The 24,351-nt window shown below is 47.7% G+C and overlaps 2 protein-coding genes across 2 annotated transcripts in view; one reads left to right on the top strand and one right to left on the bottom strand.

Annotated features, from left to right (window-relative positions):
* Positions 1–9,806, top strand: part of reeld1 (reeler domain containing 1) — a 12,223-nt gene extending 2,417 nt beyond the window's left edge. The window contains exons 2-4 of the mRNA XM_030339110.1: positions 2,252–2,448; positions 5,914–6,121; positions 7,024–9,806. Coding sequence (XP_030194970.1) covers positions 2,252–2,448; positions 5,914–6,121; positions 7,024–9,549 — 2,931 coding nt within the window. The 3' untranslated portion in view covers positions 9,550–9,806. The remainder of the gene's footprint in view (positions 1–2,251; positions 2,449–5,913; positions 6,122–7,023) is intronic.
* Positions 9,807–13,266: 3,460 nt separating this feature from the next.
* On the bottom strand, positions 13,267–23,563 carry LOC115529962 (uncharacterized protein PB18E9.04c-like; the record flags this gene model as incomplete). The annotated part of the gene is made up of 5 exons (XM_030339109.1): positions 23,222–23,563; positions 17,471–18,351; positions 17,413–17,422; positions 14,516–14,529; positions 13,267–14,359 (listed from the first exon to the last, which is right to left on the bottom strand). Coding segments are annotated over exons 1-5 (2,334 nt in total), but the record flags the coding sequence as incomplete, so codon positions are not given.
* Positions 23,564–24,351: the final 788 nt, after the last annotated feature.

Genomic DNA, 24,351 nt, shown 5'->3' with positions numbered 1-24,351 from the left:
AGTACTGAGGTGTGTGAGGCCTGGATGCATTCCATCAGGGATGTTCTATTCCCTGCTTCACAAAAGGAGGAACGATTTTTTAGGTTTATGATTCAAGGATACAATTTTAATTTAATTTTTCTGCTACGCTGATAATGAAAGGAATCCAAAAGGTGTTGATGCCATTGAAGAGATTTTGCAAGGGTCAGAAAGAGTGAAGCATTTGCAGTTGTTGAAATTGTGGCAATGTATAAAGATAAAAGTTGGGCTTGTTTGGAAAAGGTTGGATGAGCTGTCTTGGGGGGATTCGTTGGAAGCAAGGATTACTTCTTGAAAATAAAAAGGGATAACCTATTCAAAACAGTTGAGGGAAGGGTCAGGGAATTGCAGATGGATACATTTACAGTTAAAAAAGACCAGGTCCCGGTTTGAAATAATCTGGTTTCATCTAGTTGTTTCACAACTGTCTCACACGTGTTGATCACTTAACCTACTGGCCAAGGTGCAGGCTATTTTTGCAGATGCAGTAGATAGATAAAGATGAACTCCATTGGCTGACCCAGAGCCCCATACCTTTCAAAAGAGCAGGGTTGACGTGGACTCATGCATCTGGCCTGCAGGGGAGCCACTTAACGGCTGGAGTTTATTCGAATAAATTTAACAAGGCATAAAATACATGGTGTTGAAACCCCTGGCTTGTTCCATTTTAGGTTGATTTTGGACTGAGCCCCTCACTGTTTCTTATTGCATTTGACCTCTGTTGGATTTGAACAAAACCCAGACTTTTCCCAAAGGTTGAATAACATGTGGACTCTTGAAGAAGGAGAGGGTGGACTGGACTACCCTGCCTCAGTTGGCCAGTGGATCCAGGGGGATGTCTCTCAAGGCTGCGCATTCTGACCCACATCTCAAGGAGTATTGTGCAGGTCAAAGTGCTTAATAATGCTGCGGCCTTTGCTGGTCACATGTAGCCGGGAACCACATGGTTCATCCAACAACTTCTGGTCCAGTGAAAGCATGAACTGAGTGGAATTTAGTGTGTTCTTAAGGAGTTTTTTTTAACAGTTTTAAAATGCCTGTCATCATGTTGCCCTCTCACAGAAATAAAAGACATCTGAAATATATTTAAGTAGTACTTTGAAAAAAAAATAGAAATAAAAAACAATTTGTTATTGCGTCATTATTTATTTAAGGATTTATTTCACAGGCATATTTATTTGTTATTTCCTAGACATATTTATTTATTTTTGAATTTATTTAACATTTACCTAATATTTAATCTACGTCTTTACCTTTCATTGATTTTGAGTCTGTACTGGCTCTTTTTTGAACACAGGAATATAGTAAGAATATAGTTTTAATGATTTAAAAATGTAAAGCAACGTAATCTCTCTATGTAAAGGGTTTAAACAAGACATAATTACATCAGTCTTAATACGTTAATGAATTAAATGTCACGTTCCAAGATCGAAAATACCAGAACCCTGAAGGGCAGTTTCTGATCTAACTGACACTTCAGACATAGAATAAAATCTTGCTTATAAACAAGTGGGTCACATTTTTTTCCATTCTGTCCACTGAGAGCAACAGTTTTCTCAGTTGTACAATGCAGCTGACATATTTTGAGGGTTTTAAATATTGGAAAACTAGCCGTCACAAATGTCAACTTTCACATTTTGTGATTGGCAAAGATAATCTAGAGTTTCAGTGTCCTTCCTCGGTGCACTTTATTTACTTTATTTACTTTTTTTATTTTGCGTCTTTGTAAGACGCAAAATAAATGTGAAAAGATACCTTGAGGTTGATGTTGAATCAGAAGTTGAAGGTCAAGGATCTTGATAGAATAGAAGAAAAAAAAGAAATTAAGACTTCCAAACTTTCAACAGCAGCTATGTGAGGTGGCAAAACAAGAACTTGTGTTTGGGGAAGGGCTGGCCTGAAGGACTGAACATTCATATGTTTCTATATTGGTTCAAGTTATTTTTTTTCAATTTCCTTTATTTTTGTTTTATCGAAGATTTGTGTTGGTACAATGTACTCTGTAAAATAGTTGTGGATGTTAAAAATCAAAGGGTTCTAAATCTATTTTTCTCTGTCTATCTCTATCTCTCTATTTATTTATGTCTCTCCGCCCCTCTCTCTCTCTCTCTCTCTCTCTCTCTCTCTCTCTCTCTCTCTCTCTCTCTCTCTCTCTCTCTCTCTCTCTCTCTCTCTCTCTCTCTCTCCAGTGACAGTCAGAAGTTCTCGTGACTTCATGGGTTTCCTGCTCCAGGCCCGAGGTGCCGGGGGGCCAGAGGGGGGGTCCCGGCTGGGAATGAGTGGCTCCTGGTCCCTCACCCCCCCTGGGACGCACACCTTGGGGTGCTTCAGCCCCGGCGACAGCCTCACCCACTCAGACAAACAGCTGAAGAGGAACCTGTCCTTTGTTTGGAGAGCTCCAGACCACCCCCTGGGCGACATCCAGTTCTAGTAAGCCTGCTCCCCACCATACCGTGATAATAAACCATAATATATCATGATATACCATAACATACCATAATACCAAACCATAATATATCATGATATACCATCACATACCATAATACCAAACCATAATATATCATGATATACCATAACATACCATAATACCAAACCATAATATATCATGATATACCATAACACACCATAATACCAAACCATAATATATCATGATATGCCACAACATACCATACCAAACCATAATATGTCATGATATACCTTAACATACCATAATACCAAACCATAATATATCATGATATACCATAACATACAATAATAAACCATAATATATCATGATATACCATCACATACCATAATACCAAACCATAATATATCATGATATACCATAACATTCCATAATACCAAACCATAATATATCATGATATATACCATACCATAATACCAAACCATAATATATCATGATATACCATAATACCAAACCATAATATATCATGATATACCATAACATACCATAATACCAAACCATCATAGATCATGATATACCATAATGATAAACGTTAAAGGTCCCATGACATGCTATTTTATGTATTCTTTAATATAGGTATTAGTGGGCAACTAACACAGTATTCAAAGACGTACCCGAAATTCAGCCGTGGTGCAGAGTTACAGCCACTCCGAGCCAGTCGCACATTGAGCTTCCCCCAAATGCGCTGTTTTGGCGTCTGTAGCTATAATGCAAATGAGGAGGAGCGAGGCGGGTCAAGGAGGAGGGTGGGGGTGTGGCCCTGAGCAGCTTGCAGCCACGGTACCATGCGCTCTGTTTACAGTGGATGTATCGCAATGGCGAGGCGCACATGGCCATTAGCCGTGTTCTGTAAATATTCTATAACACACGGGAGTCCTGGAGCTCTATATTTAAATGTCATCATATAGCCTACATAGATATCTATATCATAAAATATATATTATCATGGCCAAAAGCTGTGTGAGCCGATATTATGAATCTCAAACGACCGCGTTGGGTTCTCCGACGTTCCTGGTTCTTCCACGTCCACATCAATGTGAAGTAGACTGAACCGCGACAAGGAGGAGAACGGGATTGTTGCCGGGAGACATTCGCCACCAACAATCCCTTTCTCCTCCATGTCGTGGTTCATGTTCTTGAGGGAGTCAAAGCCAAAGTTCCTTCCCCCCAATTCATTTTCAACCTTGGCTGAGATAACCCCCACTACGAGTCTCGTTGTAGAAATACCAGAGACGAGAGTCTGACGTGTTAAGCGCCATAACACCAAAAGCAGAACGGTTATCCAAATAACAAGGAAGTGTACAACACTTGCGTTACAGTCCTGGAGCTCTATATCTAAATAATATCATATAATACCTAGATATCTATATTATATAATACATATTATCGCGGCCAAAAGCTGTGTGCGCCTCCAGACGATATTATGAATCACAAACGACTTTGTCGGGTTCTGCGACGTCTCTGGTTCTTCCACTTTCACATCAATCTGAAGTAGACTGAACCGCGCGCTGCCTGCTGCCTGCTGGACAACTTTCGGGGATATTTTAAGGATTAGTATTATTTTTATATTTATATTATAATTATATCGCCGCTGCCGGGCGATGTCGCCTCGCGGCATCCGGCGGCTTGTCGCAGTTCATGTACTTCAGCGAGTCAAAGCCAAAGTTCCTTTCCCCCAAATTCTCAACCATGGCTCAGATAACCCCCACGACAGTCTCGTTGTGGAAATACAAGAGACGTCAAAGAACCGACAAGAAACACTTGCGTTACAGTGTGTGTATTCACACACACACACGTGGCGCTCGCACGGTCCTGTATCATTGGCGGACCAACGTCTCTGGGCGGGCCAGGCAGAGTAAGGGGAGGAGCTTAGATGCTTTATGAAGACATAAATAAAGACATTCCAAATCAGCGCACTTGAGCCTCAGTTTTTTTCAAAGGCCAGCAGAACAGCTAGTGCTCGTTTTACACCAAACGCAAGTTTAAGCCACTGGGGGAACTCATATTTATGTTAGAAAACCTCATAAAGTGAGATTTTCATGTCATGGGACCTTTAACATACAATAATATATCATGATATACTATAATATCTAAACCATTACATACCACAATATAATAATATCAACCTGGTCTCACAGGAATCCGTGAAATGACTACGGACGAATAACTCGAAATCCGTGGCCACATCACGGAAACACGCCAATTTCCGTGATGTGACGCTGATGTTCCGTGGCTCACACACGGATCCCCGTTTCAACGAGCGAGTCGACCACGGGGGCTTAACTCAAAACCCGGGGTGGTCTCACTGAAACACTTAAATTGTCCTTGTTGTGTCCACGGAAGTTGCTCCAATGCAAGTAAATGACAATGATATTCCCTGGCACACACACAGATTCCCGTTTCAATCTGTGTGTGTGCTGCCGTTTCAATCTGTGTGTGTGCCACATTTGACCACAGCGGGGGCTTAACTCAAAATCCGTGGTGGTCTGATGGAATCACTTCAATTGTCCGTGATGTGGCCACGGAATTTGCTCCAATGCAAGTAAATTACACTGTTATTCCGTGGCTCACACACGGATATCGGCGTGTTTCCGTGATGTGGCCACGGATTTCGAGTTAAGCGTCCGACCGTAGTCATTTCACGGATTCCTGTGAGACCATGTTGCATAATATACAATAACGATAAACCTTAATATACAATGATATACAATGATATATATACCATTAAGACAAGATAAGATAATATATACTTTATTCATCTCAGCAGAGAAATGTAGGTGTTCCAGCAGCCAGCATACATACACACAACACAACACAACACAACACAACACAACACAACACATACATATCCCACCTAAACAAAACCATGAGCCCACAATACCTAGCCTAGGATAATAAAAGCGGAATGGTTGGTCCATGTGCATAAGTATAAGTATACGTAGCTGTTACTCAGAGATAACAGGACAAAATGTGTGCAAATATACAGGTGTGCAAATAAACAGGTTTGCAATAAACAGGAAACAAAAACAAAAAATACCTATCATGATATAGCATAATATGCAGTATCAGGATATACCATAATAATATACCATAATATATCATAATAATACACAATAAGTTACCCAGTATACCATAATAATAAACCATAACATACCATGATATACCATAATATATTATGAGTAATGAGTGATACCATCCCACTCCACACCTTAATCAAAACATTATATACCACAACATTCCTAACCATACCATAATAGAGCTAACCAAAGTATACCTTAATAATACCATAATATACAATTCCATACCATAATATACAATAATATTCCATGTTGGACATAAATACCATAATGCATATCTATTTTAGGCCACAATACAACGATATTTGGTAAATCACATACCAGATCCTTATCAAACACCCCTTTTGTTCCCAGTATCACAGTGGTACAGTCCTACTTTATCTACTGGGCAGGGATTAAGTCTCCAGTGGTGCATGATGGGAACAGAAGTTTCCAGAATAGCAGTGACACCATAATGTCGAATAGAAGCAGGCCACTGTCTGAACTACTGGAAGAGGAACATCCTGTTCCAGGTGAGTACACACACAGACACACACACACACACACACACACACACACACACACACACACACACACACACACACACACACACACACACACACACACAGACACACAGACACACAGACACACACACACACACACAGACACACACACACACACACACACACACACACACACACACACACACACACACACACAGACACACACACAGACACACAGACACACACACAGACACACACACACACACACACACACACACACACACACACACACACACACACACACAGAGACACACACACACACACACACACACACACACACACACACACACACACACACACACACACACACACACACACACACACACACACACACACACACACACAGACACAATCAGAACTTCCTTCTGATCATGACTCTTTCTCCACAGTTTTCAGAGCCAAGACAAAAGCATCCAACATAACAGGCATTGAGATGGACAGCCGTCCTGCCACCACGGGATCCCCTCAGACGGACCAGAAGACTGAAAGCTATAGAGGATCTGCTCGAGGCATTACGATAGGCAGCAATGATCTCCAGCTCCTATCAGTTATGGCCAAGCAGCCAGGTGTTGTCTCTCTCAATCAGTATGATCCTACATCAATAACCTTTGATACCCTAATCTCAAACAATACCTTAAAAACCAAGACCACCACACCTAGCGAAACCATAGGCTCACCTAGCCAAACCACCAACACACCTAGCCAAACCACCAACACACCTAGCCAAACCACCAACACACCTAGCCAAACCACCAACACACCTAGCCAAACCACCAACACACCTAGCCAAACCATACCAACACCTAGCCAAACTACCACCACACCTAGTCAAGCCACCATCACAAGTAGCCAAACCAACATCACTACACCTAGCCAAATCACTACCACACCTAGCCAAACCAACATCTCCACACCTAACCAGACCAATACCACACCTAGCCAAACCAACATCCCCACACCTAGCCAAACCAACATCACCACACCTAGCCAAACTACTACCACGCCTAGCCAAACCAACATCACCATACCTAGCCAAACCAATACCACACCTAGCCAAGCCAACATCACCACACCTAACCAAACTAACATCACCACACCTAACCAAACCAACATCACCACACCTAACCAAACCAACATCACCACACCTAACCAAACCAACATCACCACACCTAACCAAACCAACATCACCACACCTAGCCAAACCAATACCACACCTAGCCAAACCAACATCACCACACCAAGCCAAACTACTACCACACCTAGCCAAACCAACATCACCATACCTAGCCAAACCAACATCACCACACCTAGCCAAACCAACATCACCACACCTAGCCAAACCAACATCACCACATCTAGCCAAACCAACATCACCACACCTAGCCAAACCAACATCACCACACCTAGCCAAACCAACATCACCACACCTAGCCAAACCAACATCACCACACCTAACCAAACCAACATCACCACACCTAGCCAAACCAAGATCACCACACCTAACCAAATCACTACCACACTGAGCCAAACCAACATCACCACACCTAGCCAAACCAACATCACCACACCTAACCAAACCAACATCACCACGCCTAGCCAAACCAACATCACCACGCCTAGCCAAACCAATTCCACAACACGTAGCCAAAGCAACATTTCCACACCTAGCCAGACCAACATCGCACCTAGCCAAACCAAAATCACAGCACCTAACCAAACCAACATCACCACGCCTAGCCAAACCAACGTCACAACACGTAGCCAAAGCAACATTTCCACACCTAGCCAAACCAACATCACCACACCTAGTCAAACCAACATCACCACACCTAACCAAACCAACACCACCACACCTAACCAAACCAATATCACCACACCTAGCCAAACCAACATTACCACTCCTAGCCAAACCATCAGCACATCAAGCCACACCAACATCATCACACCTAGACAATCCAGCATCACCACACCAAGCCAAACCATCACAGCACCAAGTCAAACTACCTCCACTCCCCTCAGCCAAACCAGCATAGCCACCAAATCTAGCCAAACAAACACAACATCTTGCATTACTACCAATTCAGCTAAACGAACAAACACCACACCTAGCCAAACCACCATAACACCTAGCCAAACTACCCCCAACACACAAAGCCAAACCACCACAGCACCGAGCCGAAACAGCACCACACCTAGCCAAACCTCTCCGACCCAAATTAATCCGATAATAACTAACTGGGGCAATCCCCAAACCAGAACAAATCCACCAAAACTTCCGCCAATCCCCAGACATCACCATATTCAGGCAATAACCTCCAAGCTGAATGTTCTGGTGGAGCCCATCCCAGAGAGTCCTTCGACAATACTCCCACATTACCCAAATGTACTTCAGCGTTCTTCAGCCCAACTCAGCTCTGACCTTTCTCACACAAGCCAACCCATAAGGAAACTACCTGAGCCTGGATCCCTGGACCACATGAACCCATCCCAACCTCAGCCAGGCAGACCAAGCACTGCAAGTGGAGCCGACATCCAGCCCCCGGAGATCACTGGGACGGGCTCACAACAAACACCCCTGAACTCCAAACCTGCGGGGTCTGACACTCTCCATGGTGATGTTACAGCAGAACCAATCGGATCCAAGAAGCAAGAGTTGGCTCCTGCCATCGCTGCTGTATCGCCTCTTCCCTCCTTCACTAGTCCCTCATCCCTTCCTGTCTCGCCTTCTCTCGATCCAGACAAAGTATTGTCGCCAAATTCCTCTTCCTTTCCAAACAATCAGGTCACCTCTCCAGCGGACCTTCTCCCGCTCCTCTCCCCTCACCCCCTGCCTCTTCCTCCTGGTTCATCCCTCGCCTCCTCCTCCTCCTCCCCAGCAGCTCCTCCCTCCTCCTTTCCACCTTCAGAGCCGGCCCCTGCTCCTCTGCGATTGCTCCCTCACCCTCTCAACCCTGTCCTCACCCCCTCGTCACCGCTCGACCCAGATCAGAGGTCGCCAATTCAGACACAAGCATTCAACTCCCAGAATCCCCTTCTCCCTGACTCAGGGGGAAATCCATCCGAAACCCGCTTAGGTCCAGAGTCCCTTCCAGACCCAGACCTCGAACCTCGACCAGACCCCCTGAAGCCCAAACCATCAGCTCCAGAGAAGGAGGGGAAGACCCCGAGTACCAAGCCTGGAAACAGGAGCTGGGAGCTGGGCATGCTCCTGGGCAGCTGGGCCGGGCTCGGGCTGGCTCTGGTCGTGGCCGTCCGATGTGTTTACCAGCACTGGTGTGGGAAGCAGACAGAGCTAAGACTGAACACCAGAGAGAGAGAATACGAGAGAGGAGAGAGAGGACTGATCCACGTCCAGGAGTGTGGAGACCTTGTCAGAGTTCGCAGAATCAGAGAAAACAGCTTTGTGCTCCTGGCTGAGTACGATGTACGGACACCTGCTGAGCATTGATGGACACACAATTACTGATAGAGGTTAAGGCCAGGACAACCAAGTGATGGTTACCTGGAGAGCAACAAACCTACCAGACACTTTTACTAAGATCAAACTAGATGTTTAGAGCAGGACCTCCAGGAGATGGTTACCTGTAGAGTAGACTAACTTACCAGACACTTTTACTATTTAACCTGATTAAACTAGATATTTAGAACAGAACCTCCACATGATGGTTACCTGTCGAGTCTACTAAATTGCCCGAATCTCTAATTATAAATGTACATAATAAAATTAAATGTTATAAAACAAAAGTGTATGTTTCTGTTTTTCAGCTCAAATCAACACATAGATGTAGAAGTGTGAGGGGCAGATGTGGAGATGGGAGGGGCAGATGTGGAGGTGGGAGGGGCAGTTGTAGATGTGGGAGGGGCAGATATTTTAGAAATTCTTTAACAATGGAGAACCAAATCTCAACCGTTCAACACAACATTTGTTGTTTGCTCAGGGCATGCAGGACCCTTAGCTTTGTAAATATATGAATACAAATTAATTAATTTCGATTACTAAGGAGACAAAACGGTCATCACACTTTACAGAAGAATATACTGTACATCGTTAGCCACCTTACATTTCTGCAGTTGATTAGTTGATTGGTTAAGCATCTAGATGGCAGCAGAGTCCCAGCAGTTTTATGTGGTAATGGTGCTCTGCTTCGCCTCCACTGCATTAGCAACAGAGTTAACAGAATGACAGGCTGCACTACGGACTTTCAATATTCTTGATAAGCTTTGGAGCGAGTAAATGAGGAAAAGCCCGGCAAGGTCACTGTTTTACATTTTACAGGTTCTAGAGACTCGGTGATTCAAATAAATACCTGACAAGCTATGTTTCTTTGTTTAGTCTTTTATTACGATTATTCTCAAATGGCACATATGCATGACAAATTTAGAGATCTATTTAGATCTACAGTATACATATAATACATGAGTATTTGTAGAAGAAACAAGGATGTCCATAGTCTCCCAAAAACATGTTTACATGTCATCATTTAGCATATGCTTTTATCCCAGAATTCTACAAGGTTCAATGTATTATTGGTTATAGTTAAGTGGATAGAAGATACCTTCTAAAGGCTATCTTCTTGCTGGTCTAAGTAGAGGGCCAAGGTCCTTTGGTATTCCCTGAGGACCTGAAGGAAAACATGAGCCTCCAGAACATTGGACTCACACTCAGCAGAGTTGAAGGTAACACTGGAAGACGAAGGGGTGGAAGTTGGAGGTTGAGATGTGGAGTTGGGAAGGGAGTTGGGAGGTCCAAATGTAGAACTGAAAGGGGCCGATTTAGAAGTGGAAGGGCCTGATGTGGACGTTAGACGGGCAGATGTGGAGGTGGGAGGGGCAGATGTGGAGGTGGGAGGGGCAGATGTGGAGGTGGGAGGGGCAGATGTGGAGGTGGGAGGGGCAGATGTGGAGGAGGCAGGGGCAGATGTGGAGGTGGGAGGGGCAGATGTGGAGGTGAGAGGGACAGATGTGGAGGTGGGAGGGGCAGATGTGGAGGAGGCAGGGGCAGATGTGGAGGTGGGGGGGGCAGATGTGGAGGCGGGAGGGGCAGATGTGGAGGTGGGAGGGGCAGATGTGGAGGAGGGAGGGGCAGATGTGGAGGTGGGGGGGGCAGATGTGGAGGAGGCAGGGGCAGATGTGGAGGTGGGGGGGGCAGATGTGGAGGTGGGTGGGGCAGATGTAGATGTGGGAGGGGCAGATGTGGAGGTGGGAGGGGCAGATGCAGAAGTGGGAGGGGCAGCTGTGGAGATGAGAGGGGCAGATTTAGTAGTGAAATATGGTGGTTGGATGGCCAGATTAGTAAGTGGGAGGGGCAGATATGGAAGTTTAAGGGGCAGGAGTGAAGAGAGACCACTCAGGAGTGGGGCGAGACCACTCAGGAGTGAGAAGAAACCATTCAGGAGTGAAGAGAGACCACTCAGGAGTGGGGCGAGACCACTCAGGAGTGGGGCGAGACCACTCAGGAGTGAAGAGAGACCACTCAGGATTGAGGAGGGCACATTTGGAGATGGGAGCTGCAGATTTTTAGGAGGGGTAGGAGGGGTAGATTTAGATTTGGGACGGGAAGATTTGGTGGTTGGAGGGGCCAATGTAGAAGGGTAAGGAGTAGATGTGGAGGTGGGAGGGGCAGATGTAGAAGGGTAAGGAGTAGATGTGGAGGTGGGAGGGGCAGATGTAGAAGGGTAAGGAGTAGATGTGGAGGTGGGAGGGGCAGATGTAGAAGGGTAAGGAGTAGATGTGGAGGTGGGAGGGGCAGATGTAGAAGTGGCAGATGTGGAGGTGGGAGGGGCAGATGTAGAAGTGGCAGATGTGGAGGTGGGAGGGGAAGATGTGGAGGTTTGAGGGGCAGATGTGGAGGTGGGAGGGGCATATGTAGAGGTGGCATATGTGGAAGTGGGAGGGGCAGATGTACAGGTGGCAGATGTGGAAGTGGGAGGGGCAGTTATGGAGGTTGGAGGGGCAGATGAAGAAGTGGCGGATGTGGAGCTGGAGGGGCAGATGTGGAGTCAGGAGGGGCAGATGTAGAAGTGGGAGGGGCGGATGAGGAGGTGGGAGGGGCATATGTGGAGGTGGGAGGGGCAGATGTAGAAGTGGGAGGGGCGGATGTGGAGGTGGGAGTGGCATATGTGGAGGTGGGAGGGGCAGATGTAGAAGTGGGAGGGGCAGATGTAGAAGTGGCAGATGTGGAGGTGGGAGGGGCAGATGTAGAGGTGGCAGATGTGGAGGTGGGAGGGGCAGATGTAGAAGTGAGAGGGGCAGATGTAGAAGTGGCAGATGTGGAGGTGGGAGGGGCAGATGTAGAAGGGACAGATGAGGAGGTGGGAGGGGCAGATGTAGAAGTGGGAGGGGCAGATGTAGAAGTGGCAGATGTGGAGGTGGGAGGGGCAGATGTAGAAGTGGCAGATGTGGAGGTGGGAGGGGCAGATGTAGAGGTGGCAGATGTGGAGGTGGGAGGGGCAGATGTAGAGGTGGCAGATGTGGAGGTGGGAGGGGCAGATGTAGAAGTGGCAGATGTGGAGGTGGGAGGGGCAGATGTAGAGGTGGCAGATGTGGAGGTGGGAGGGGCATATGTGGAGGTGGGAGGGGCAGATGTGGAGGTGGGAGGGGCAGATGTGGAGGTGGGAGGGGCATATGTGGAGGTGGGAGGGGTAGATGTGGAGGTGGGAGGGGCATATGTGGAGGTGGGAGGGGCAGATGTGGAGGTGGGAGGGGCAGATGTGGAGGTGGGAGGGGCATATGTGGAGGTGGGAGGGGTAGATGTGGAGGTGGGAGGGGCAGATGTAGAAGGGACAGATGAGGAGGTGGGAGGGGCAGATGTAGAAGTGGGAGGGGCAGATGTAGAAGTGGCAGATGTGGAGGTTGGAGGGGCAGATGTAGAGGTGGCAGATGTGGAGGTGGGAGGGGCAGATGTAGAAGTGAGAGGGGCAGATGTAGAAGTGGCAGATGTGGAGGTGGGAGGGGCAGATGTAGAAGGGACAGATGAGGAGGCGGGAGGGGCAGATGTAGAAGTGGGAGGGGCAGATGTAGAAGTGGCAGATGTGGAGGTGGGAGGGGCAGATGTAGAAGTGGGAGGGGCAGATGTAGAAGTGGCAGATGTGGAGGTGGGAGGGGCAGATGTAGAGGTGGCAGATGTGGAGGTGGGAGGGGCAGATGTAGAAGTGGCAGATGTGGAGGTGGGAGGGGCAGATGTAGAGGTGGCAGATGTGGAGGTGGGAGGGGTGGATGTAGAAGTGGGAGGGGCAGATGTAGAAGTGGCAGATGTGGAGGTGGGAGGGGCAGATGTAGAAGTGGGAGGGGCAGATGTAGAAGTGGCAGATGTGGAGGTGGGAGGGGCAGATGTAGAAGTGGCAGATGTGGAGGTGGGAGGGGCAGATGTAGAGGTGGCAGATGTGGAGGTGGGAGGGGCAGATGTAGAAGTGGCAGATGTGGAGGTGGGAGGGGCAGATGTAGAAGTGGCAGATGTGGAGGTGGGAGGGGCAGATGTAGAGGTGGCAGATGTGGAGGTGGGAGGGGTGGATGTAGAAGTGGGAGGGGCAGATGTAGAAGTGGCAGATGTGGAGGTGGGAGGGGCAGATGTAGAAGTGGGAGGGGCAGATGTGGAGGTGGGAGGGGCAGATGTAGAGGTGGCAGATGTGGAGGTGGGAGGGGCAGATGTAGAAGTGGCAGATGTGGAGGTGGGAGGGGCAGATGTAGAAGTGGGAGGGGCAGATGTAGAAGTGGCAGATGTGGAGGTGGGAGGGGCAGATGTAGAAGTGGCAGATGTGGAGGTGGGAGGGGCAGATGTAGAGGTGGCAGATTTGGAGGTGGGAGGGGCAGATGTAGAGGTGGCAGATGTGGAGGTGGGAGGGGCAGATGTAGAAGTGGGAGGGGCAGATGTAGAAGTGGCAGATGTGGAGGTGGGAGGGGCAGATGTAGAGGTGGCAGATGTGGAGGTGGGGGGGGCAGATGTGGAGGTGGGAGGGGCAGATGTAGAGGTGGCAGATGTGGAGGTGGGAGGGGCAGATGTAGAAGTGGGAGGGGCAGATGTAGAAGTGGCAGATGTGGAGGTGGGAGGGGCAGATGTAGAGGTGGCAGATGTGGAGGTGGGAGGGGCATATGTAGAAGTGGCGGATGTGGAGGTGGGAGGGGCAGATGTGGAGGTGGGAGGGGCAGATGTAGAAGTGAGAGGGGTGGATGTGGAGGTGGGAGGGGCAGATGTAGAAGTGAGAGTGGTGGATGAGGAGGTGGGAGGGGCAGATGTAGAAGTGGGGGGGGTGGATGATGAGGTGGGAGGGGCATATGTAGAAGTGAGAGGGGCATATGTGGAAGTGGGAGGGGTAGATGTGGAGGTGGGAGGGGGAGATGTGGAGGTGGGAGGGGCAGATGTAGAAGTGGGAGGGGCAGATGTAGAAGTGGCAGATGTGGAGGTGGGAGGGGCAGATGTAGAAGTGGCAGATGTGGAGGTGGGAGGGGCAGATGTAGAGGTGGCAGATGTGGAGGTGGGAGGGGCAGATGTAGAAGTGGCAGATGTGGAGGTGGGAGGGGCAGATGTAGAAGTGGCAGATGTGGAGGTGGGAGGGGCAGATGTAGAGGTGGCAGATGTGGAGGTGGGAGGGGTGGATGTAGAAGTGGGAGGGGCAGATGTAGAAGTGGCAGATGTGGAGGTGGGAGGGGCAGATGTAGAAGTGGGAGGGGCAGATGTGGAGGTGGGAGGGGCAGATGTAGAGGTGGCAGATGTGGAGGTGGGAGGGGCAGATGTAGAAGTGGCAGATGTGGAGGTGGGAGGGGCAGATGTAGAAGTGGGAGGGGCAGATGTAGAAGTGGCAGATGTGGAGGTGGGAGGGGCAGATGTAGAAGTGGCAGATGTGGAGGTGGGAGGGGCAGATGTAGAGGTGGCAGATTTGGAGGTGGGAGGGGCAGATGTAGAGGTGGCAGATGTGGAGGTGGGAGGGGCAGATGTAGAAGTGGGAGGGGCAGATGTAGAAGTGGCAGATGTGGAGGTGGGAGGGGCAGATGTAGAGGTGGCAGATGTGGAGGTGGGGGGGGCAGATGTGGAGGTGGGAGGGGCAGATGTAGAGGTGGCAGATGTGGAGGTGGGAGGGGCAGATGTAGAAGTGGGAGGGGCAGATGTAGAAGTGGCAGATGTGGAGGTGGGAGGGGCAGATGTAGAGGTGGCAGATGTGGAGGTGGGAGGGGCATATGTAGAAGTGGCGGATGTGGAGGTGGGAGGGGCAGATGTGGAGGTGGGAGGGGCAGATGTAGAAGTGAGAGGGGTGGATGTGGAGGTGGGAGGGGCAGATGTAGAAGTGAGAGTGGTGGATGAGGAGGTGGGAGGGGCAGATGTAGAAGTGGGGGGGGTGGATGATGAGGTGGGAGGGGCATATGTAGAAGTGAGAGGGGCATATGTGGAAGTGGGAGGGGTAGATGTGGAGGTGGGAGGGGGAGATGTGGAGGTGGGAGGGGCAGATGTGGAGGTGGGAGGGGCAGATGTAGAAGTGAGAGGGGTGGATGAGGAGGTGGGAGGGGCAGATGTAGAAGTGGGGGGGGTGGATGATGAGGTGGGAGGGGCATATGTAGAAGTGAGAGGGGCATATGTGGAAGTGGGAGGGGTAGATGTGGAGGTGGGAGGGGCAGATGTGGAGTTGGGGGCAGATGTAGAAGTGGGAGGGGCAGATTTGGAGGTGGGAGGGGCAGATGTAGAAGGGACAGATGAGGAGGTGGGAGGGGCAGATGTAGAAGTGGGAGGGGCAGATGTAGAAGTGGCAGATGTGGAGGTGGGAGGGGCAGATGTAGAAGGGACAGATGAGGAGGTGGGAGGGGCAGATGTAGAAGTGGGAGGGGCAGATGTAGAAGTGGCAGATGTGGAGGTGGGAGGGGCAGATGTAGAAGGGACAGATGAGGAGGTGGGAGGGGCAGATGTAGAAGTGGGAGGGGCAGATGTAGAAGTGGCAGATGTGGAGGTGGGAGGGGCAGATGTAGAAGTGGGAGGGGCAGATGTAGAAGTGGCAGATGTGGAGGTGGGAGGGGCAGATGTAGAGGTGGCAGATGTGGAGGTGGGAGGGGCAGATGTAGAAGTGGCAGATGTGGAGGTGGGAGGGGCAGATGTAGAGGTGGCAGATGTGGAGTTGGGAGGGGCAGATGTAGAAGTGGGAGGGGCAGATGTAGAAGTGGCAGATGTGGAGGTGGGAGGGGCAGATGTAGAGGTGGCAGATGTGGAGGTGGGGGGGGCAGATGTGGAGGTGGGAGGGGCAGATGTAGAGGTGGCAGATGTGGAGGTGGGAGGGGCAGATGTAGAAGTAGGAGGGGCAGATGTAGAAGTGGCAGATGTGGAGGTGGGAGGGGCAGATGTAGAGGTGGCAGATGTGGAGGTGGGAGGGGCAGTTGTGGAGGTTGGAGGGGCAGATGTAGAAGTGGCGGATGTGGAGGTGGGAGGGGCAGATGTGGAGGTGGGAGGGGCAGATGTGGAGGTGGGAGGGGCAGATGTAGAAGTGAGAGGGGTGGATGTGGAGGTGGGAGGGGCAGATGTAGAAGTGAGAGGGGTGGATGTGGAGGTGGGAGGGGCAGATGTAGAAGTGAGAGGGGTGGATGAGGAGGTGGGAGGGGCAGATGTAGAAGTGGGGGGGGTGGATGATGAGGTGGGAGGGGCATATGTAGAAGTGAGAGGGGCATATGTGGAAGTGGGAGGGGTAGATGTGGAGGTGGGAGGGGCAGATGTGGAGGTGGGAGGGGCAGATGTGGAGGTGGGAGGGGCAGATGTAGAAGTGAGAGGGGTGGATGAGGAGGTGGGAGGGGCAGATGTAGAAGTGGGGGGGGTGGATGATGAGGTGGGAGGGGCATATGTAGAAGTGAGACGGGCATATGTGGAAGTGGGAGGGGTAGATGTGGAGGTGGGAGGGGCGGATGTGGAGTTGGGGGCAGATGTAGAAGTGGGAGGGGCAGATTTGGAGTAGGGAGGGGCAGATGTGGAGGTGGGAGAGGCAGATGTGGAGCAGGGAGGGGCAGATGTAGAAGTTGGAGGGGCAGATGTGGAGGTGAGAGGGGCAGATGTAGAAGTTTGAGGGGCGGATGTAGAAGTGGGAGGGGCATATGTGGAGGTGTGAGGGGTAGATGAGGAGGTGGGAGTGCCAGATGAGGAGGTGGGAGGGGCAGATGTAGAAGTGGCAGATGTGGAGGTGGGAGGGGCAGATGTTGAGGTGGCAGATGTGGAGGTGGGGGGGGCAGTTGTGGAGGTTGGAGGGGCCGATGTAGAAGTGGCGGATGTGGAGGTGGGAGGGGCAGATGTGGAGGTGGGAGGGGCAGATGTAGAAGTGAGAGGGGTGGATGAGGAGATGGGAGGGGCAGATGTAGAAGTGAGAGGGGCATATGTGGAGGTGGGAGTGGTAGATGTGGTGGTGGGAGGGGCAGATTTGGAGGTGGGAGGGGCAGATGTGGAGTTGGGGGCAGATGTAGAAGTGGGAGGGGCCGATTTGGAGGTGGGAGAGGCAGATGTAGAAGTTTGAGGGGAGGATGTAGAAGTGGGAGGGGCATATGTGGATGTGGGAGGGGCAGATTTGGAGGTGGGTGGACCAGATGTGGAGTCAGGAGGGGCAGATGTGGAGTCAGGAGGGGCAGATGTGGAGGTGGGAGGGGCAGATGTGGAGGTGGGAGGGGCAGATGTGGAGGTGAGAGGGGTGGATGTTGTCAAAGGAGCGGGATGACATTCACACTCTGTATTTAAAGTAGGATAATACTGACTTACTGTTACGTCGAGACGACATTGATGTTGTGGAAAGGGGTCGACATCAATAAGTGAAATCATGTCTATATTTTTGGTCTCCATTAATATCTTAGCTCTAGGATTTTCTTTAACATTGTCACCCCAGTGTGCGCTTGCTAACCACTCCCCCGTAACTTTGCTATAGCAGCAAAATGCTGTCCAGAGAGTTTTTGGAATATTGACCTTGTTTTTGAGAGTCTTGTTTGCATTGGGAATTGCTCCAGTCACGACAAATGCTTCATGTTGGTTGTTTTGGTTCAAACAGTATTCATGCATCACACATCTGACACATTTCTCCATACTTTTCCAGCTTCCATTATTAAATGTGCGGGATTGTGGCACAATGTTAGTCAAGGTAAATGTAGCCTCCTTATCTGATTTGTGGTGAGCATGAGCACTTGGAAAAATGTGGCCTCTATCATAGTCCGTTTGATGAGTATAGTCGGAAAAACTAGCTTGTTTGGAGTATTTTTTTCTTTTATTCAGTGGTTTCATGTTGCTGTTGCTTCCCCCATCTTCAAGCTGCAAATGAAACATAAAAAAAATTAGTCTCAATCAGTTTTCTGAAAGCTTCCACCACAAAGGGAATTTATTTACTCAGAATTTAAGTAATTCTATGATGAACATATACAATACAGTATGATTTATTCAGAACTTATAAATCTGTTAGTTTCGACCAAGTAATTTGATTGGACAAGAGGCATTCCATGTATGCTGATATAGAGTATAACAGCACTGGGACTTTTAACTATACATGCATGATGTACTCTGCTTTACAGGTGTTCTAATAACCTTTAATGTTATTAACGGCCTTTATGTAGCTTAGATTGCTGGTGTGTTTATGTGTTGGAGGATGTGTAGGAGGATGGCAGAGCCGAGCAGAGCAATGGTAGGCTACTTCAACTGTTTAAGACGTAACTAAATCAATTTCCAACCGTTTATATTCGTTCAAACCATTTAACAAATATACACACTTCAATAATTTCGATATCATTTAAACTTTCTTCAGAATCACCGTTTTAGTTTCAACCCGTCATATTCTACAGTTGGTCTGATTGGATAAAGGTACATTTTATCAGTCGGTTTTCTGGGAATAATTGACTCAAGCAGAAACCAGAAAACAAGCCGTTTTTTCGTTTTGTCAAAAAGATGGAAATCAACTTATGAAGTTATGATGAAGTTAGGATGACTTCAGTGCAGTTTACATGAAGTTATTACATGAAGAGTAGACCTGAGGGCTTTGCTACGACGGAGGCTCAACATATCCAGGCTCTGTGTTCATTATCCGGCTCAACAAAACCTAATGCCCCGGTCAGAGTTAACTGGTATGACGACAATGGTCATTGTCCGGCTCTGATTTTTGTGCTCTGTGCGCGTTCAAATCAAAGGAGCTGCGATCGCGGGCTGCTGATTTAGGGCCACTCACACTAGGGCCGCGGCCCCGTGCCCGAGCTCATTTGCATACTAAAGTCTAGAACGTTTGGCTAGTGTGATCACGCCATCCGTATTCCAGCATGGAACAGCCCCTTGGCCACGGCACACTTGGGAGAGGTGTGCCGTGGCCAAAGTACAGATGCTAATGACATGACACGCGAAGATACGCAATGTGAGCTGGATGACGTAGTCCTTGCGCGACCCTTCTTTCTTTATAGGTCCTTGCCCTTCTTCCCCACAACAATCATTTTAAACAATGGCGGCAAGCGGTTCACTAATTCATACGTATGTATATATGAGTAATCGTGCCCAGGCCACGGCCTTTGGGAGCAGTGTGACCGCGGGCCAGCGGGGGGAGTGGGGAGGGGGGGAATCGTGCTGAATCTTCCTGCAGCACGGAACAGGCAAACTTGCCTAGTGTGAGTGCGCCCTGATTTCCTCACAGCCTGAGAGCTATAAGGAATTCAAGTAATCACAACACATTTCTGACAGCTGAACATTGCGCATCTGTTGACCTTTATCCATTTACAGTGAACAAATTATTTTTTCTTGTTGAAAGATATTCTATATTGTTTTCATATTATTATTTACTGACGGTGATTACAGAATGCGAGTGTGTGCTATATTGAAAGTGTGGCTGGGTGTGCCTATGAATATAGGCTACAGTGAGTTGGTTAAGGTGCTGTACAAGCAAATCATATTCTCTAGTCTGTACGGTGACAAAGAGTGTACAGTAACCTACTTGAATAGGCTACTGTAGCCTACACTATAAACAAATGGTTCTCTTTGCTCATGACAGTTGTGACAGTCATTTTAACATGTCAGCAGGCAAGCTTCACTCATTCCAGGATGAATTATGGTTTTTCCTACAGCCTACTTGGAAGATGTTTTGAAATAGATCTATAGTAGCCTGTAGAAGTTTGCTCATAACAGGCCAGCTGGAATACAAAGCAAACTCTTTGTATTCCAGCATTTTCTTTTTTTTGTGATGTTTTTATGTTTTAATGTTGCGTTGTTAATGTGTTAGACGGCTTAGATGTTCTTAGATGTTTTGTTAACCTGATTCCTATCCCGCTCTGTTTAAGTAAAAGTGTGCTACTGCTGCAAAATCTCTCTTTGCCTTTGTTTTTTCTTTTCTTTAATGTGTTTGGAAATTACTTTTAATGATGTTAACTAGATCTTATAAATGGCCTAAACACATCAAATTCGTATATACCCTATACCCAGTGCTTAATTTGAGGGGGAGCAAGAGGGAGCGCGCTCCGGAAGCTCTGACGCGCGCTCCGGAAGCTCCGACGTGCGCTCCGCCAGCTCCGCCACGAGCAGTATAAAAAAAAAATGCGCTGCGTAGCGGTAATCAATGAAGTACGACATAACATTGCGTGGGGAATAGGTACTTTGGTGCCCCCCCCCCCCGGTCAACGATCGCTACGGACACCCCCCCCCCCCCCCCCCCCCCGTCAACAATCGCTACGGACCCCCCCCCCCCCCCCCCCCGTCAACAATCGCCCCCCCCCCCGTCCTCAGCGCTCCGGGAGCTCCCACTGGACAAATTAAGCACTGCCTATACCGTTTGACTATAAGACTTCTATAAGAATCTCCTCTGTGCAGCTATTCATGTAGTCAGTCAATGATCAAACTAGTAGCATGAATATGAATTACAGTCCAAGCGGCAAGGCAAGGCAATTTTATTTTTATAGCCCGTTTTTACAAACAGTTTGTCTCAAAGGGCTTTACATAGCGTGAGCATCATAACGACACCCTCTTCCCTTAACCCCTCACATCAACTGAGTAAAAACTCCCAGGAAAACCCTTTTACCAAAATTGCAGTTGGTGCAGAGGGATGGAGCTGTGGAGGAGCTGTGGAAACACAGAGAGACTGCGAGGTGGGAGGGGCCAAACGGGGGGCTCTACTTAAATGTAGTTAGAGTGTCTGCCTCTCTTGCCGCTTTCACACCAAAAAGAACCGAGAGCCAGTTCCGGGCTGGTGCTAGGGCCAGTTCCAAACTGGTTCCAGCCTTACCCCAGTTAAGAACCGGTTGGTTTCACACCGGCCAGAGCCAGCCATGGAGCCGGCGTGAGCAACGTCATGACGTCACTGCAAACGTATCGGCTAGTGAGCTTGGACAGAAGCATACGGCCGACATCTTTCTTTATTCTGGGTGGAAATAGTAACATAGTTACGCCATCAAATGCGTTTATGGAAACATTTTTAGCGAGAAATGTGCATTTTACTTTCATAATGTTCGCTCGGTGAATGTGAAGGATGTTTGGTTTGATAGTTATGACGAAGAGGGAACGCTCCGTTCACTTGCATGGACATGGACTCATCTAGCTGCGTTGGCGCGTTGAACCACCACACAATGCGCGCAGAAGAACCCTCGCGCCAGTTTCAAACACAACAACAACAATTTCGTCTTCGATTCAATCCGTGTATGGTTCGTTCTTTGAATATTCCGATTTAAAACAAAATCAGAAAAAAAAGAACCATACACGGATTCACGTCCATTGTTTACTTCGGTGTTTTAAAAAATGCCGGTCTTCGTTTGTCTTCCTGTTTATGAAGGTACGGATAACTCCGCCCCCTGCCCCCGGAGTAAAAGCGGTTCTAGTTCTAGCCCAGCTCTAAAGTGGGGCCAGAGTTGAACCGGTTTTTAGGGGCCGGAGCCGGTTCTTTGGCGGTGTGAAACCAAAGCCCTGGCCCTAGCTCCGAACTGGCCCGGAACCGGCCCCGATTTTGCGGCGGTGTGAAAGGGGCATCTGACCCATTGGGAGAGCTGGTTCCACAGTAAAGGAGCCCAGTAACTGAAGGCTCTACTTCGCAGTCTGTTTTTAGAGATACTGGGAGTCACTTTGCTCTGCGCTTTTCATTCAGCGGTAACTTTATTTGTTTCCAACCATTAACTTTTTCTTAATTGGTGTTCATGTTCGAATTTTTTACTCCATTTGTTCAAATCCCTTCACTTGATTTAAGCCATTTAAGATTTCTTTATGTCTTAATCTATGTGGCTTTATTAAAAGATATTTTCAACCTCACAATGTACTACAGCACTCGACGCATTTTCTGCAGGAAATGCATTTTCTAGTTATACTTGTCATTGGCCGAGCACTGTCAATCCCGCACTGCCCGGTCAACGGCATATGTGATTGGACTGTACGTCAGCAGAGAGCAATCAATAGGTTTAGAGAAACATGGTCCCACCACGTTTTAAACTTTTTTTTTGCATATACACTTGACATGAAAAATTATCATTTAAATCCACGAACAACATATGTGTAATCCAGGGCATATAAAGACTGGGACCAGAAAGTAATAACTTTCTCTCCATTGAAACCCATTCATATTTTTTGATCTCATAGGTCCTATGGGCTCTACCGGAAGGGGCGTGACTTCGCCACTCTATAATCACGTGACTCGTAAACATGCCCCCTGGTGGCAAAATCTCTGAAAAGTCAGTTCTGAATAAATAAAATGTAATGGTGTCAATTTACACCTGACACATTTTCAAAATAAATATACGCCCTTTCAAAAATAAATTATATTGGTATGAACACCTGTTTGCAGAACCCTATTTACAAGATTTAAAAACCGGGAAACAAAATAATACACTGGCAGAACAGTGCCAGATTGGAACACTGCAAAAGTGCTGGTGAACACTTTTAAACTTTGAACATTTGTTGGTGAAAATTATAAGGAAGGAAAAATAGAACACAAATTCATGCTTGCAGATGTTTGAAAGTTCTTTTCAGGCTATAATCTCTTTTTACAAGGTTTCGAGTTTTCAAACACAGACTTAGAGGCCTTTGAAACTATTTTGTTCAGGTTTGAATTATGACAGGATTCTAATCCCATACATGTTCATTAAATCTTGGTCGGATAAATTTGAGTCACTAACGACCCCAAATCAACAGTTATCTATCTATTTTTTCAGAACGAACGTCATCACATATCACGTACCTTTGGCTCAAACATCCACTTCTGATTTCTTGGTCTTTTGCTTCCGTCGTCTCCTGTGTATTTATATGCAGAAAACACTGGGATCTTATTAACTGTGTCATAGAGCGTCATGAACCTCCTGGTATTTTCATATTCCTGGCAAATGGGCTTGTAGCGATTCTGGTCCTGAATGGTCCCCTGCTGCAGGACTCCTGGTATATCCGGTGGGGTTCCATCCAGGAAGAATTCAGTACAGTCGTTGACTGAGTTCACCACCTCAGTGGCTATAGGATCCATGGACATGAGAAGCAGAATGACAAGAGCCAATGGACAGCCACCAGTCACTGATGACGTCATCACAGGCTGCAGTTCTGCAGAGCAGGAAAGCAGTGAACCTGATGAGTGGATGTCCAACTAACAGCAAAATATGAATTCAATCAGATTAATCTTGAGGTTAAATGTAATTCATTATTGATGAAGACCTTAGTGTGTTCACTTAGAATTGTCCAAACTATACAAATACCAAATACCATTTTAACCAAAATGTGAAGAAATTGACATTTACTTTAAAGCACTTTTTTTTTTAACATATAGAGGCTGTAAAGATGCACTGACTGAAGGCTCTTACCAGTATCGCAGAGGGCAATTGATGTGTGTTCTCTGAATGAAATTTTCCAACAATCGTCGTTAAGAATCTAGAACATCCTTAAACACAGCAGCAGTTGGGTGTGGGTTCTCTGAATGAAATGTCAAACAGTCGTCTCTGTTAACAAGAAGTATGCCCCTCGATCATTCTTCATAATAGAAACGTAATAGGTTCCGCTTTTAATAAGGGGAACCTAGGTTCCCCCTTTTTTTCCCCGATTCCCCTTTTATATAATGCATAGAAGAACCTTTAGGGTGCATTCTCAGAACTTTCACAAGCTTATAAACTTAGAAAAATAATGGGAAAGTGCTGTTCTATGCGGATTCTACCCATGTTCAATCCCAATTCAAAGTCCTTATGTCAGCAATAATTTATAAATCATATCACGCAGGCTCTTAATCGTTGTTGAGAACAGAGATATTTCATGCAATGATGTTATAAACAATATATGAGAATATGTATTTTTTGTCGTATCATTCACTAATTTCGATATCATAAAATATAC

Source organism: Gadus morhua, chromosome 17, assembly GCF_902167405.1.
Source record: "Gadus morhua chromosome 17, gadMor3.0, whole genome shotgun sequence".
Lineage (NCBI taxonomy): Eukaryota > Metazoa > Chordata > Actinopteri > Gadiformes > Gadidae > Gadus > Gadus morhua.
Note: the sequence above shows the minus strand (reverse complement) of the source record. Positions and strands in the feature narration are given on the sequence as shown.